The following is a 15,102-nucleotide window of genomic DNA, read 5'->3' as shown; positions in this document are numbered from 1 at the left end:
AATAAATATTTAAAAAATTTGGCCTGAGGAAGTATATAAACCCTCTCCTCGTTCCTGCTGCTCTCTGACTCTGATTGGTCACTTTCAAAATAAACTTCCTGTTTCCCCCTGCTGGCCATCAGAGAGGTTGCAGGATCTGATTAAACTCCTGGATTAAAGCTCCGTCCATATTTCAGAAGATAAGTCTGCAGTCCTTCAGTCACCGGCTCGAGTCTCGTAATTTGATTTGATATACCTTTATTAGTCCCACAAGGGTAAATTTCATAATTTCATAAGGTTGCCGACCTATTGCATGCAATGGCGGCGCCATCTTACCCTCCGACCATACATACATTACACAAAAAATCACATGGGGAAGACAGGTCAGAGAGGTATAACAATGGAAAATGCACCACATGAGGAAAGATAAGGAGAAAAAATAACTCCCCCCAGACTGAGCTCCAACAGGGAGATCAGTTTGAGAACAGAAAAAAACACCTCTGCACATAACACATGAAAAAAATACACCAAAGAAACACATGAGAAGCAACAGGGGTGGGTAAAGGGTGAGACAGTCGATTTAGACAGTACATCCGGGCCTGCGTGCGCTGGTCTCCTTGATCCACCGTCAGCATCGGAAAGGAATAAGCATGGAAGGCGTTTGGAAAGGGAGGGGGGATGAACAGTCTTCCACCCAACCCAGGTGGCCTTGCATGGAATGGGGGGAACAGTCTAAACACAGTCGTCATCAGGGTGTTTTTTTGATCGGCTCCAGCCTTGCAACCGCAGCTGGCGCCGACAGGGTCTCCACATGAAGTGATGGTGCTTTTTACTTTAGTGCGAACAACTCATATGAATTTCAAAGCTGTAATAATAATAAATCCAAACTAAGAGGGATGTTTCCCACTGGAGCTGCTGAGTGTGGGCCTAAAGCCTGTATACAGAAGATGAACTGACCTCCCCTGACCCACTCTCCCTAATGTCCAGCAGGAAGCAACTCCTCTGAAATTAATGAGGTAATGAGAGTCCTGCTCAGCTAACCTATGACCTCAGTAAGCTGTTTCTGGACTCAGTTGCTGATTAAAGCCTGAAAAAAACAGGAAGTTTCTTTTGAAAGCAGATCCCACCTGTGTCAGAGATGAACAGGAAGTGCGGGTAGGATTTGGGGTGGGGCAACCTGTGACTTACAGGTTTGGTCTGTAGCCATTCGTATACCTGTTTCCTGTGCTTCAACACACTGCAGCACGTCCACGCACAGAGCCCGGCCACTGCTCTGTCTCTGTTTTATTTACTCAGTCACAAATACAGACTAAAAGTTAGTTTTGCAGCTGTTTACATTCATCTTGGACTGCAACTAGCCACCATCATACTCTGAGTTTGACAGGGTGTTGCACTGTGAACTCTGGGTCCAAACTGGAAATGTGCAATAATAACAATCTTAATAATTGTGAAACTTTAAAGACGTGAGCTTGTGTTCAGCACTCCGTTCATATATGATCTCATGATGTTCAGCTTCGTCTTTCATAACTCTGACTCCGGGTCATCGTGTGTGTGTGTGTGGGGGGGGGATCACGCGCCTCAGTGAATGAACTCTTTCAAGGTGCAGACAGATGAAGCCGAGAGGTGGCGCCAGAGTGCCGCCGGACTGAAGCCATATAAGCCCAGGAGAAGAAGAATCATCATCACCACAATTAGTGATGGGCAGATGAAGCCCCATGAAGCACTGAAGCTTTTCATCCAATTGGTTCACCCCAACGCGAAGCTTCATGAAGCTTCATTTGCTCTAGCAGGACACCTACTGGACGTAAAAATAATAGCTGGCATGAATTTGAAGAGTGTGGCATTTTGCACACAGCCTGTAAATGTCAACAACAAAAGGAGTGTGTAAAACACCTATAGTGTAGTGATGGCAGTATATTGTGTATATTTATGCTGGCAGTATGGAAAATGATTATTTGCGGCAAAGTTCGAACCGCTTCATGAACCAGTCACGTGGTACAGCCGGGCAGCGAGGCTTCGGACGTCATCATTTTCAGCTCCTCCCATAAATGAAGCAAGCCTCGATACGCGCTTCGCGGAAACGCCCCCTCCATTACTCGACACACGCTCCGAAGCCTCGATACAGAACGTCCCATCACTAACCACAATGTCTTCCGCGGAGTCTGCGAGTCTGGGCCGAGCGTTGTGCATCATCACCGGGGCCTCCAGGGGCTTCGGCCGGGCAGTGTCCCGGGAGCTGTCACGGCTGGTGACGGCGGGCTCCGGACTCGTGCTGGCGGCTCGCTCCGGTGAGGACCTTCATGATGTGCAGGCAGAGCTGGCCGCCTCAGAGGCGGGCCGAGCCGGGCTCAGGGTGGAGAGCGTAGTGGCTGACGTGGGTCGGACGGAGGGGCTAGAGGCAATTATCAGAGCCGCGAAAGACGCGCTTATCGAGCAGATGGATCACGTGATGCTGGTCAACAACGCAGGTGAGGACGGGCTGCGTGGAGTCACGTGTGTTTAGTGTGTGTTTGGCAGAAAGTCATCATCATCATTATTATTATTATTATTATTATTACACGGCTGTGCTGCTAAGTGATGTCTGAAGAGGAGGCACCTGTAACGCCCTCACTTCGTCCAATCAGATGCGCAGCCTGTCTCGCTGCCTGTGGTAAATTAGCTCAGTGACTTGGAAGAAAAACAAAATCAGTTTTGTAAATTAAATGTTTGTTTTTGGAAGTGAAGTTATGTGGTCTGCGGCAGGGCTGTGCAGAGAGGTTTAAAGGGGCACATTGAACCAGGCTGCATAACAACAACACACATTCATCAAGAATCTAATATGGGCAACAAGGCAAAGCAAACGTAGCCGATGCTTTACCTGATGGGTACAATGTTGCTGTTGAGAGGTTGCTGCTGATAGTGCTGGAGGGCAGGGCTGTGTTGATCTGAGACTGTAGACATTAAAAAGTCCATAGGAGAGATGGTAGCTGATTAAACAAGTGTCATGAGATAATAACAAAATGCAAAGATTGGTGACAGCGCTTGGAACCATAAGGCAACAAAAACTGTGAGAAATAATTTAGGCTCTGCCTGTGATTCACTCTTTGCTTCTCTTCTTCCTTCCATCCCATCATTTCATATATCACTCTCCACTTGCTATGTGAGAACAAGGCACAACTTGCTATTGCAATAAACTATAATCTAATTATCCACACCTAACAACTCTTACACTTAATCTATAATAAAATGATGACAGAAAAATGTTATAGCACTGCCTTTAGTAGCCTCACACAGCTCCTGCTGTTTCCTCCTCATGTCCTTACCAGGCATGTCTGGACAATGTTATATCATGAGTAATATTTTTTTTAAATTCATCTAAATAAAACACACACATGCACGCACACACAGTGACATTTTAGACCTTCTTCAGAATACTGTATATACTATGGGCATCATGGTGCTGATCCAGAATCTTTTTTTCTTTTTTTATTATTACTAGAGCTACAATAATAAAGCAATGAGGAGAGGGAAGTAATAAATATGAAATAATGTCATTATGATGATTCCATTTGTTTCACTATCCACTCTGTGCAGGGCAAAGCTTATTACATTTTTAAACTGTAGAGATACAATCATTTTACTGCTGTAAAATCCAAATTTTGTCTTATTTAAAATATAAATCTTATATAATCTGCTTCTTAATGTATGTTCTTTAAAATACAGCGTGTGTTTTTTAATATATTATAATTATAATAATTATTATGTGGACTAGGGCTGCCACGATTAGTCGACTAGTCACGATTATGTCTACTATCAAAATCGTCGACGACTGATTTAATAGTCGACGCGTCGTTTGAAGCTTTGTAAGATCACAAAAGACGCAGGAATATGTAGTGGGATTTAAGAGTGTAATAACGGATTGAAACAGAAGATGGCAGCACTGCATGTACAAGGATGCCAGCTGCCGTTAAACCCCGAAGAAGCAGCTGTGTCCCAGAATTCATAGCGCAGCCCAGCTCAGTTTCCAACAATGGCGGCAGCTAGTTAGTTTTGATATTACTCTTATTATTCTTTCTGGGTCACAAAATAAACGTTTAACATATTTTCAGGCGAGAATGTAGCTGTGTAAACCTCAAATATCTGCTCAGTTTATCAAGACACCGCATATTTTCAAAAGCGCTCCGACGTTTTCGGAGACGTCTGTTACCCACTAGCTCGATAGCTAGCCGGGGGCTAGGTCACTAGAGCCGTGAGAACACCGGACTCCCGGCAAATTGTTTTCAAACCCACCGCCGTCTTTCGCTACTCAGGTTAAACATATGAGTCACTTAGATAACTTAAAAATGTTATTGTTTGGCTTTTTTTTTTTTTTGCTTTTTTTTTAGTATTTTATTTGTTCCTGAGTAAATCTGTTTGGCTGAGATTAAAGTTATAGTTTTTACACAGCTGAATAAACGTCAAGCAGACAACTGATTATCAGAAGTGTGAGATGCTGGAGAATATACTCCGGTGTCCTGTTATATTTTAGATAGCAAGGAGTTTATTAAACTTCACTGAAACAAACTATCATCTTGTCTTTATTTTTAGTTAGCACAGACCTTAAACACTTAAAGCTGTAAGCTAATGATAGTTATATATGAGCAGATGCTGCTGGTGCAATAAGCTGTACGTTTTACGTCCAATGGATGATGATCTGATTAATCGACTAATCGCAAAAATAATCGGTGACTAGTCGACTATCAAAATAATCGTTTGTGGCAGCCCTAATGTGGACATGCATATTAGATCGTTTTTTAGTGAAATATAATCCCTCCAGAAAGGCAGGAAAAGCCCTGTAACTTACTTTAAAACTAAATATGTTTCTAAATACTTTAAAACTAAATATGTTCCCTAAAACGGTGACAGAGCTACAGACCCATGACAGCCTTACACAGGTAGCCAGCAGCTATGACCAGCACTACTTGTGTAGTTAATAAAAGGACAGGTAATGTTTGTCGCGCTGTTGCACACACAGCATGCTCGTTTGTTTCAGTTCGTCAGTTGCAACAAGACAGCTTACCAACGTGTACTTAATAAGCTAATACTCCTGGGTGCTATACACTACAGTGTACGCTGTACACCTACTTACTGGTTTTGTCGCATCAGTCTGTTTCTCTGAGTTAACTTGTGTTTCTCCTACAGCTCCGGACCGGAAAAAATGCGCGTGCTCTTTGTGAGCTCGTTCCCGGCTCGTAACCAGCGCGTTCTGCCGTCAAGGGCGATCATTGGTTAAATGTGATCATGTGACTGATGCAAGCCAGATCCTTTTATTTAGCAAAACTGTGATTAATAGTTAAATATTATTGTTGAGGGGCACAGACAGGACTCCGCACGCACACACACATTAAAAAATAATAATAATTAATTTTTTTTTTAAAAAGTTGCCTCAACAAAAGGGCACTTTGGGCACCCATCAGGAAAGGGGCGGGTGCTCAAGCCCCTCTAGCCCCCCCCCCCTCTGCACGTGCCTGGTCTGCGGTTTAGATGACGTGACCGACACGTTTGTATCAGTTTGTAGTTAATATTTCATGAATGCCTTAAATGTGAGGGAATGGAATTCAAACCTCCAGTGAGGAGGCAAATTCAGGGAGGAGGACTGTAGCTGTGTCCCGAAACGTCGGCTGCATCCTTCGGAGGACCCGGCCTTCGCGGTCTGTGTGTGTGTGTGTGTGTGTGTGTGTGTGTGTGTGTGTGTGTGTGTGTGTGTGTGTGTGTAAATGCATACGTACACATTTATACACACATCTACATAATAATAATATAAAAAGATGAATAACCAATACAAAAATAAATAAATAACAATAAAAAAGAATGGAAAAACAAGGAACAGAAATAAAGGAGACAAGGGGGATCATAAAATCTCTAAAAGTGAGGTTCCATAAACAAGACGCATAACTTAAATAAGGGGCTAAGAAAAATCAAACTCTTCTAAAAATCTATGCAGTTTGATTGCTTGGGGCTTATTTATTAGCTTAAGAGATTTACGGAACAGGGAGAGTTCGTTTTTAAGAGCAGGCCATGAAGGGGGGGATTTAGCATATCGGCATTTATGAATGTAATACTTAGTTATAATAATGAGATTGTTAACTAAAAACTCACTATTTTTGTCCTTAAGGATTACTCCAATTTGAATATTTTGAAAAGACCAAAAATCAATATTTAGGACATGGAGAGATTTCCATAAATTCTGGATTGTCACCCATCCATAGAACATGTGCTCTGTTGTTTCCAAAGTTGTTTTACAAATATAACAGTTGTCTAACACAAATTTAAATCTGTCTCTCATAAATTCATTGGAGGGGTAAATATTTTTTGTAGTTCTAAAATGGACTTCTTTAAATTTGGGGGAATTGGAAATTTTAAATATTTGGTTCTGATCAACGAGATCTCAGATTTGTTATAATCTAAATTGATTATTGCATGTTTCATTAACCAAGTCAAGTCCATCTAGTTTAATTTTATGTAAATTTGGAGTCTGTATAGGGCTTTGGAGCGTGATGTCACGGGGGTGGGCGTGGAAAGGATTTTAGCCCGATTCACCATTTTGGGGGTCCAAGCTAGAAGCGATAGCATAGCCATGGTTCGTACTTGCTGTGTGCTCGGCTGCAATGTTCGATCTTACGACCGGCACGGGAATAAGGTTGGATTGTCTTTTTATGCTTTCCCAACCTGGAAGCAACATGAAGGAGCTCATGTATCGGATGTTACCAAACGAAGGCGTCTAGCCTGGATAGCAGCCGTGAGACGAGTTGATATCAAGTTCTGTTACGTCTCCAGATATCAGCTGGTGTGCTCACGACATTTTCATTCCGGTAAGTTCTAAATATGTTCTTATCACACTTCAAAGCTGAATAATATTACCGTTGGTGGTCTCGGAAGTTATAGAAATTGCGATCAAACATCGAATGGAGTGACTTTGCAGACATATGTGCTATGTAACGATTCGCTAATTGTTTCGCACAACTGTAGGGAAGCCTGCCTATGAAATGGATCAAACAAATCCAGACTGGGTACCAACGCTACACATGGGGCACTCCGAAACCCGAACATCACATTCAGACCGTCACAGGAGGCGAACACAACGTCAACAAAATAAAGTACTATTTGGAGGTAAACGACAACCGCACGCCCAGCCACAGTCTCTTATTTTAAAAGTTGATCTTAGTCAATTAACACAAACATTTTTGAGTATTCATACGGCCTTAATGTATAAACCATTTAAAACTTCCCTTGTGTATTTGCACTCTTTTTATTGGACAGGCTTTGACAATGGAGCAGCAGAGTGTGAAGGTGAAGCCTCAGCAGAAGTTACCACAGAAGAGCAGCCAGAGATGGACACCACAGAAGAGCAACACCATAACAACCTTGTTATTTTGGCTGAGGGCCAAATTTGTGCTGGACAAGTAGAAGCAGAGGTAACGGGTGCAGATGCAGAAAACATTGATATCAGAGAGAAACAGACAGAAGATCAACAACTGACAAATGATTGTGTGCGCTGTGTACAGAGCAGAGCAGAAATAAACCGGCTGCTGGAGGAGAACAGAAAGCTTAAATCAAAGTTGGACAAGACAGAGCTGAATGAAAACTTTTTAAAGGGTGACACGGAAAAAGTGAAATATTACACCGGTTTTACTTGTTTTGCTATTTTTATGTCCGTGCTCGAGAATGTAAAAGTTTTCCTACCAGCATCAAAGAAACTGTCACATTTCCAAATGCTTTTACTCACACTTATGCGACTTAGACTTGATCTTCCTGTTCAGCATCTTAGTTATCTATTCAATGTCTCCCACAAAACTCTTTCTTCTGTCTTTTCTGATACAATTGACGTGTTGTATGCCCGCTTTGGAATACTTGTACACTGGCCAGAGAGGCACTGTTTGCAAGCAACAATGCCACCACAATTTACGGACACTTTTGGAAATCGTGTAGCCATCATTGTAGACTGTTTTGAAATTCGTACAGAACGACCATCTAATTTAAAGGCTCGTGCTCAAACGTACTCACACTACAAGGGTACACACACCATGAAATATCTGATCGGGATTACTCCACAAGGTGCAATTTCATTCATTTCTAAGGGGTGGGGGGGCCGTGCATCAGATAAACACATCACAAAGCAATGTGGCATACTTAACAAGCTGTTACCAGGGGATGTAGTTTTGGCTGACAGAGGCTTTGACATCAGAGATGCGGTGGGAATGATGTGTGCGGAGGTAAAGATCCCAGCATTTACAAGGGGCTTCTGTCAACTAGATGCCAAGGACATAGAAAATACACGAGCCATTGCACACCTAAGAATCCATGTTGAACGAGTAATTGGCAGTTTGCGCAACAAATTCAAAATGCTACATACTACCATGCCCATCCGTTCTCTTCTTCCATGTGAGGGTGAAGACGTTACATTCCTTGATAAAATTGTGAGGGTGTGTTGTGTTTTGGTTAACATGTGCCCCAGTGTGGTAGTGAAACCAGGCACAATTGAGACTTGTACTTGTTAATTAATAATTGTTTAAAAAAGGAAAACCTTTTTAGTTTTTTGTATGTGTGACTGTATGAACACATTGACATTGCGTTATGTAACCATTTCTGTACCTGTATACTATAAGCGAAAGTTTATCATCACTTTGAACTCTTTGTTTCACTAAAATTACGTTATAATAAAAGCAAGATAACAAATAACTGCTTTGCACTCTTTATTTCACACTTTGACAATTGGTACATGGTAAGTGCTGCACGTTTGAAATCAAGTTATACATATTTCAATGCACTTCTGACAAAAAACTAGACACCAGAAGAAAAAACGTTGTGACCACTCGGGGCTGCATTTCGCTTAGAGAAATGTTTTCCTACAAGTTCAGGAAGGCACACCTTCTGAAAGAACTCCTGAGCTTTCTTTAAATGTGATTCCCAGAAGTGCACATCTGGGAAGATGCGTAAAATTGCCATGTCTTTTTGTGTCCATACCACGAGGTCACAGTGCTTTGCGTTGGCCACAAAGACCTGTGTTTGCACTTGTGAGTAGAAGCGATGTGTCTTCTTCAAGTTAAGTCCTTTTGCTGTCAACTCGAGGCAGAAGTCTTTGTCATGTGCATTCAACGCTTGCTGAATGCTGTCACATCGATATTTAAATGGACATTTAATTTCTAGGCACCCCTTCCCACAGCATTCACACGTGGTTAGTCCATCAGGAGATGCTCCTACTTCAGGAAAAGCCATGTTAACAAGAAAACCACACATACGGACCTGTAGGTTTTTGTGACATGCTGACATTGTCTGGGTGTAGGCATGTCGAGCATCCTGTTCATGCTCCAGTCCCCAAGTTGTTTGCACATTACAGACAGAGTTAACAGGGTAGCAAACACGATTAATCACAGTAATGGCGGGTTTTTCTACAGTGGTGGCAAACACAGCGTGCATCATTGAAGCTGTGATCCTCCCAGCACGCCAAGCATACCATTCTGGGCTCTTGTGTTGCAGTCTTGTGCGTACCTCAATAGCTTCTGCCTGTTCTTCAGTAACTTTTGCTGTGTTTATGTACTTTACGCAGTGCAGTTGTAGCTCGGTAAGGCCAAGGGACTGTGCACCTGTGCTGTGCAAACACGCCAGAGACAGTGGTAATGTGGATGACTGTACAGTGTGTGATGTGTAGTATTTCTCCAATCCAGACAAACACACTGCTTTATTGTGTTTTTGAAGTGTGTCTAACACTGGTGACAACTCCTCAAACGTAGCAGAGGGAATCTTTCTTTTTGAACGACGGCTTCTTCTGCCTTTCACCACAGACGGTCCGTTTATATTTTCATCAAGAGTCTTTTTTTGTGCTGCTGAAGATGTAAAGTCAATGTTATGGCCAACCTCTGGCTGTATCTTGGTTGTGTTCCCTGGCAAAACCCAGTAAGCTGGTTCATCTGTGACTGTCTTTGTGCCACGTATCCTCACTGTTGCCTCCACTTTAAACAGAAGTGCAGCGACATGGGTGCAGGTCTCAGCAACTCCGGCCATACAGGTGCAGTGTGCAGTTTCGACCTTCCCTGTGGTGCTTACAATTACCCATGGTCGTAATGCAGGTTCATTCAATCTTTGGGAGTGCAGTACCTGTAACATGCAAGGACAAGGTTGATGTAAAGACAATAAATGAAATGAGACAGGGAGGACACTGATTGGCGTTAATAATTTGCCCGATTATCAATGTGTTAATTTGCATCTACTATACAATTATGGGCACATAATATGATAACGATATTTTAGCAGTTCAATGATAGAGGTATAACATTAATTATGGTGGGGGGTGGAAAATGGCTATGTCACTCGATGCACTCCAGCTGACTTACCTTGGTATGAATGACGACGTACTCAGATTTTGGCGGCTTGAAAATAGCCAAATCTTGCACCCAGCCATTTGTAAATTGGATGTGCGCCTCCAGTGACTTGTAATTACGAAACTGGTTCGCAGTGTAAGCACTTACTCCACAAACAAGATAGGTGAAGATATCGGGGTAGGACAGTGGCGGTAAGTCGTCTGGGTCTTTACTCCACTGCCGTATGTCGTATGGGTCCAGATTTGCGATGCACTCTATTTTTTTCAAATACCGCTGCTTCGCCTCTGGACGCAATCGATCTCTATACCATCCGTTTTCTTTCGAGCTGCTTTTAAGCATGTTTCTTGTCGTAGTCGCCGTTCCAATACAGTGTGTTTGTTTGGATCGTAGACCCCCAAAATGGAGCTGCGCTCCCACAATGCATTGCGGCGTGACGTCAACTCCAAAGCCCTATATTTGAAAAATTGTTCTTTATCGTATTTACAAGGACTATTGGGATATTCTGTGAAACCTTTTTATAGAACTCGAACGAGCAACTCATGTCATATTTCTCATTAAGCCTGTTTAATTCAAGTATATGTCCATTTCCATCCATTATGTGTCACAGACCAAATTTATTTTGTCATCCATTCTTCCACAAACATAGATTTCCCCCGATTCAATATCACCCTATTATTCCACAATGTAACGTTGTGGGGACTAAAGTTATTTTTAAACATTAATTTCCAATTTAACAAAACTTGTTGATGAAATTTGGAAAGTTTTATGGGTAGTTTAGAAATTTCAAAATCACATACTAAAAGGAATTGGATCCCCCCAACTTTGTTGAAAATAAGAGATGGTATCAAGAACCAGATCTCATTATTATTTTTTAAGAAAGATCGGAGCCAATTAATCTTTAAAATGCCATTCATTATTTCAAAATTGATTGCTTTTAAACCCCCTCTTCATAGTCTTTTATCAAGTCCCTGTTATGATTACTGGATGCTAAAGGGTGGAATGTTGGGGGGATTCTGTAAGTTTTTGCTTCTTCCTAATCACTTTTTTTTGAACATGTTGTTATTGATTTTGTTAAATAATCCAAATGAATTTTAATGTTTCTGCTTCCTGATGTTTTAATGCATGAACTCTTTAAACCTCTGTGATTCATGCTGGTTTCACCTCTGACCTTCATTACCTCACCTCCTCCAGCCTCTCTGGGTGACGTGTCACGCTTCGCTGTGAGTTTCAGCGACCTCGCCGAGGTGGACTCGTACCTGTCGCTGAACGTGAGCTCCGCCTGGTGCCTCACCGCCCGGGTGCTGCAGGCATTCCCGCAGCGCCCAGGTCTGAGGCGCACCGTGGTGAACATCAGCTCACTCTGCGCCATCAAGCCTTTCCCATCCTGGGCACTCTACTGCACTGGGAAGGCTGCCCGGGACATGATGTTCCAGGTGCTGGCACTGGAGGAGCCGGACGTCCGGGTGCTCAGCTATTCACCAGGTGAGGCAGGGGGCGTGGCCTGCTGAGCTGGTTCGGTTTTCCATGAAAAGACAAGAAGCTCACTGAAGGCAAAATACTTCAGATGTGAGTATGGAGGGCTGAAAGGGTCAAAATTCAAATCAAACTGAAGGATGTGAGGACACAGATTACGAATGTGGGTTTAATAAAATACTTCCATGGCTTTTAGCTGAATAGTAAAAAAAAAATTTAAAAAATAAAATTCAGACTGTAAACAAAATAAAATGAATTCATTGTGAAAAAGGACAAAATTAAAATTTTAAAATAAGTTTTAAATGTTTTTAAATGTGTTTTTTTTTTGGGGGGGGGGGGTTTGAAAGCGGTTTAGTTTTGACCTCTCTGGCCTGCCATACCAGACCGAGCTGAAGAAATCTGTCATAATGATTCATTAGCCATGCTGAGCAGTAGCAGGCTTCATGCTGTCCATGTCATCACTTCTTGTTTTGTGACCACTCCAGGACCGCTGGATACGGCCATGCAGGTGGAGGCTCGCTCCAGGTCAGCTGACCCCAGCATCAGGAAGTTCTTTAGTGACCAGTTCGCCGAAGGCAAGCTGCTGAGCTGTGAGGCGTCCTGCGCCAAGCTGATGAAGCTGCTTCTGGAGGACAGCTACACCTCCGGTGCTCACGTCGATGTCTACGACCTGTAGACTCGGAGCAGGTAGCACAGGTGCGTCCCGCTGTTCTGGTTCACTATAACCTGAGGTTAGAAAGAGCTTCAGTAAAACAGTGAAAAGTTCAGGGAAGAAAATAAACAGGAAGAAGATAAAGCTTCTACAAAATTAAAATGTTGGGCTGAATAAACACTGTCACGTTGCCCACGTGCTGGCTGCGTGTGTGGTTTCTGAGCAAAATGTTCATGTTTTTTTAGTTGTTGTTGTTGTTGTTGGGTTTTTTTTCCTTGATTTTTTTTTTTCTTTTTCTTTTAGCCCACAGTTTCCTGATGACATCGGCGCAGGCCCTAACGTAAGCTCGGGTCGACCCATACACATTCCACAGACTGTATAAAAAGATGGCAACAGCATGACCTCAGCAGAGGGCGCTGATATCTCATGCTGGTTCCCTGTGATGATCTCATCACATCTTGATTCCCGTGCTGTGTTGAAGCCGTTTTCAGGTGCCTTACTTGTTAAAGAGCTTTAAGTGGATCCGTTTGGTGTTCGTGCTGCTTGGTGCATCTGACATGTAACTTCTTTTGTGATGAGTTCACTTTTGTAAACTTGATATTGGTCAAGTTAGAAATAAATCTGAGAGTAGCTGTGTGGTCAGTTTGTGTGTTGTTGTTTTTTTGTTTGTTTGTTTGTTTGTTTGTTTTCTTCCATAAATTACAAACTCTTTATTCAGACAGCATCACACAAACAGGAAGTGATCAAATCCTGAGGTTAACAGCAGAGATGCAGCCCTTGACCACACTCACCTTCACGCTCAACTACAGCAGGTGAGTGCAGGTACTTTTAACACGACCGAGAACAGGAATGGCTGCAGCTCAGGTGTTCTCCACCTCCTCGTTGTCATTACAGGACGAAAAAGATGATGAATGAGTCGTCTTGATATGGTAGCAAAGCTGGGCTTAAGTCTGACTAGGGTTTTTAGCTAGGAGCACTTCCTGTCACCTGTTCACAGCTGTGACTACTTTGTCTTCCCAGCAGAGTTATTCCACTTTGATCACTATATTCTCTGCTCCAAACTAACCTTTGACCTCAGTGTGACTGCAAAGCATGACTGTCAGCTGACTGATGTCCTGTGTGCGACCCACACACAGTGTGTGCGTTGGTCGGGTCACACAGGACTCTCCATAAAGAAACTAATAATGGAAAATTTCATTTTAAAATAAAAATACAAAATAACAATAAATAATTTAAAAATAATGAGCCATGTGTAAGCCTGAAACGATTTATCGAGTAATACAGTTTTACCCAGAAACACTGAGAACACCACAGCGGCAGTGGTGAGGACTCTGGCACAGTTTAATGTGGAGGCAAAGTCTGTTTACACACCAAAGAGCAAAGAGGCGGAGCTCAGGCGAAGTGAAAGATAACAGCAGCTGTTCCTGTGACCACCATTAAACCCTTTAGTGAGAGACCGCTGCAGGAGCGCCCGACCAGTAAACTTTGACACAGTTTGTTTCACACAAAGACAAATCTGCTCCAGAAGTTTTATTGAAATCTGGAGATGAGCTGTGAACTTAGCCTGATGCATGTTTAAATCATAGAGCCATCATATTTTAAATGGAAGCAAACAAGGGTGAGTCTAAAGGAGGGTGTGGGGTGTACTAGACCAGATTAATTTGAAGGCTTTGTAACATTTTTCAGATTAAAAGTGGAAAAATATATAATATTGTATTGTTTTGAAAAACCTAAAAAATAAAAGCTTTTTTCACAAGACAATAAAAATTAATGTGAGCTAGTAAAACTGTGAGCTACTGACCGGAAGGATTTTAGGTTAAACACTGAATTATTCATGTCTACACCATCACAACAGAAACTTGCCTCCTATTAACATAAAGCCTTCCAAGAGAAAAGGTACATTTTAATGGCCTAGTTAAGGTTGTGTATATATCTTATATATTTTGCATTTAAGTCGATGTTTAATTAAATTAAATTGTAATCTGAAACAGATTAAAATTAAAACAATTTTTCATAGATATTGTTTACAGTTAAACTTTAAAACATTGCCGTTTTTAAAATAGAAAAGAGCAGTTCATTCTGTTTTTTTCTCTTAATGTTTATTATTCCTCATTAAGAAGACAAAAGTGTTCCTTGTCCAATTACTTCATTACCAAAATAATCGATAGCTGCAGATCTCCAACATCACAAAGTCTCTCTGATGCCTTCTCCGAGGGCAAACCGCTGACCAGGCTGCTCCTGAACATCTGCCCAGGTGAACATCTGGATCTCACTGACTCAGTGTGGGTTCTTCCACATGTTCACCTTCAAACCTACAAACAGACGCAGCATAAAAACCTGATTAAACGTACTCAGCTAATGACAGCTGCTCACTGGCTTCCCCTGCTGTTCTGAGTTAGACTGTAATTCTTCTCAACACGTTTACCCCGAGCAGCAACTTTAACTTTACACGCGCGCACACATACACAGATGCGTTTGTCACGTCATGGTGGGGCTTGGGGGTTTACTGATTATTGATTATTATCTGCAGCAGCAGGACACCTCAATCATCATCAACCAGGCATGATAGTTTCTCCACTGATGGCGCCGATCACCGTCTGCAGGAATCGCCAGACGACCCTCAAACAACATTTCCTCCAATGGCGGAGGAAACGTTGTTTG

The 15,102-nt window shown here is 42.3% G+C and overlaps 2 protein-coding genes and 1 long non-coding RNA gene across 4 annotated transcripts; 2 read left to right on the top strand and 1 right to left on the bottom strand.

Moving 5' to 3' along the window:
* The first annotated feature begins 1,709 nt into the window (after positions 1-1,709).
* Positions 1,710-13,083, top strand: LOC146705253 (sepiapterin reductase-like). The gene is made up of 4 exons (XM_085462898.1): positions 1,710-2,447; positions 11,508-11,798; positions 12,275-12,485; positions 12,745-13,083. Exons 1-3 carry the CDS (start codon positions 2,126-2,128, stop codon positions 12,463-12,465), a joined length of 804 nt encoding a protein of 267 aa, XP_085319024.1. The 5' UTR covers positions 1,710-2,125; the 3' UTR covers positions 12,466-12,485; positions 12,745-13,083.
* Positions 3,784-9,902, top strand: LOC146705254 (uncharacterized). 2 transcript variants are annotated; one of them, XM_085462896.1, is made up of 3 exons: positions 5,490-6,809; positions 6,967-7,107; positions 7,258-9,902. In XM_085462896.1, exons 1-3 carry the CDS (start codon positions 6,575-6,577, stop codon positions 8,493-8,495), a joined length of 1,614 nt encoding a protein of 537 aa, XP_085319022.1. In that variant the 5' UTR covers positions 5,490-6,574; the 3' UTR covers positions 8,496-9,902. The 2 variants fall into 2 exon arrangements, with proteins under 2 accessions (XP_085319023.1, XP_085319022.1); XM_085462897.1 differs by lacking the exons at positions 5,490-6,809; positions 6,967-7,107 and adding an exon at positions 3,784-3,946 and having other exon boundaries at positions 7,458-9,902.
* Positions 12,129-13,488, bottom strand: LOC146705252 (uncharacterized). The gene is made up of 2 exons (XR_014921319.1): positions 13,233-13,488; positions 12,129-12,515 (listed from the first exon to the last, which is right to left on the bottom strand). It is a non-coding gene; the product is annotated as an uncharacterized LOC146705252 (long non-coding RNA).
* Between the last annotated feature and the right edge of the window lie 1,614 nt (positions 13,489-15,102).

This window comes from Copadichromis virginalis, linkage group LG7 (assembly GCF_057382275.1).
Source record: "Copadichromis virginalis isolate Kocher_CV1m ecotype Utaka linkage group LG7, C_Virginalis_male_GT1.1, whole genome shotgun sequence".
NCBI lineage: Eukaryota > Metazoa > Chordata > Actinopteri > Cichliformes > Cichlidae > Copadichromis > Copadichromis virginalis.
The sequence above is the reverse complement of the archived record's forward strand: the minus strand, read 5'-3'. Positions and strand labels throughout refer to the sequence as shown.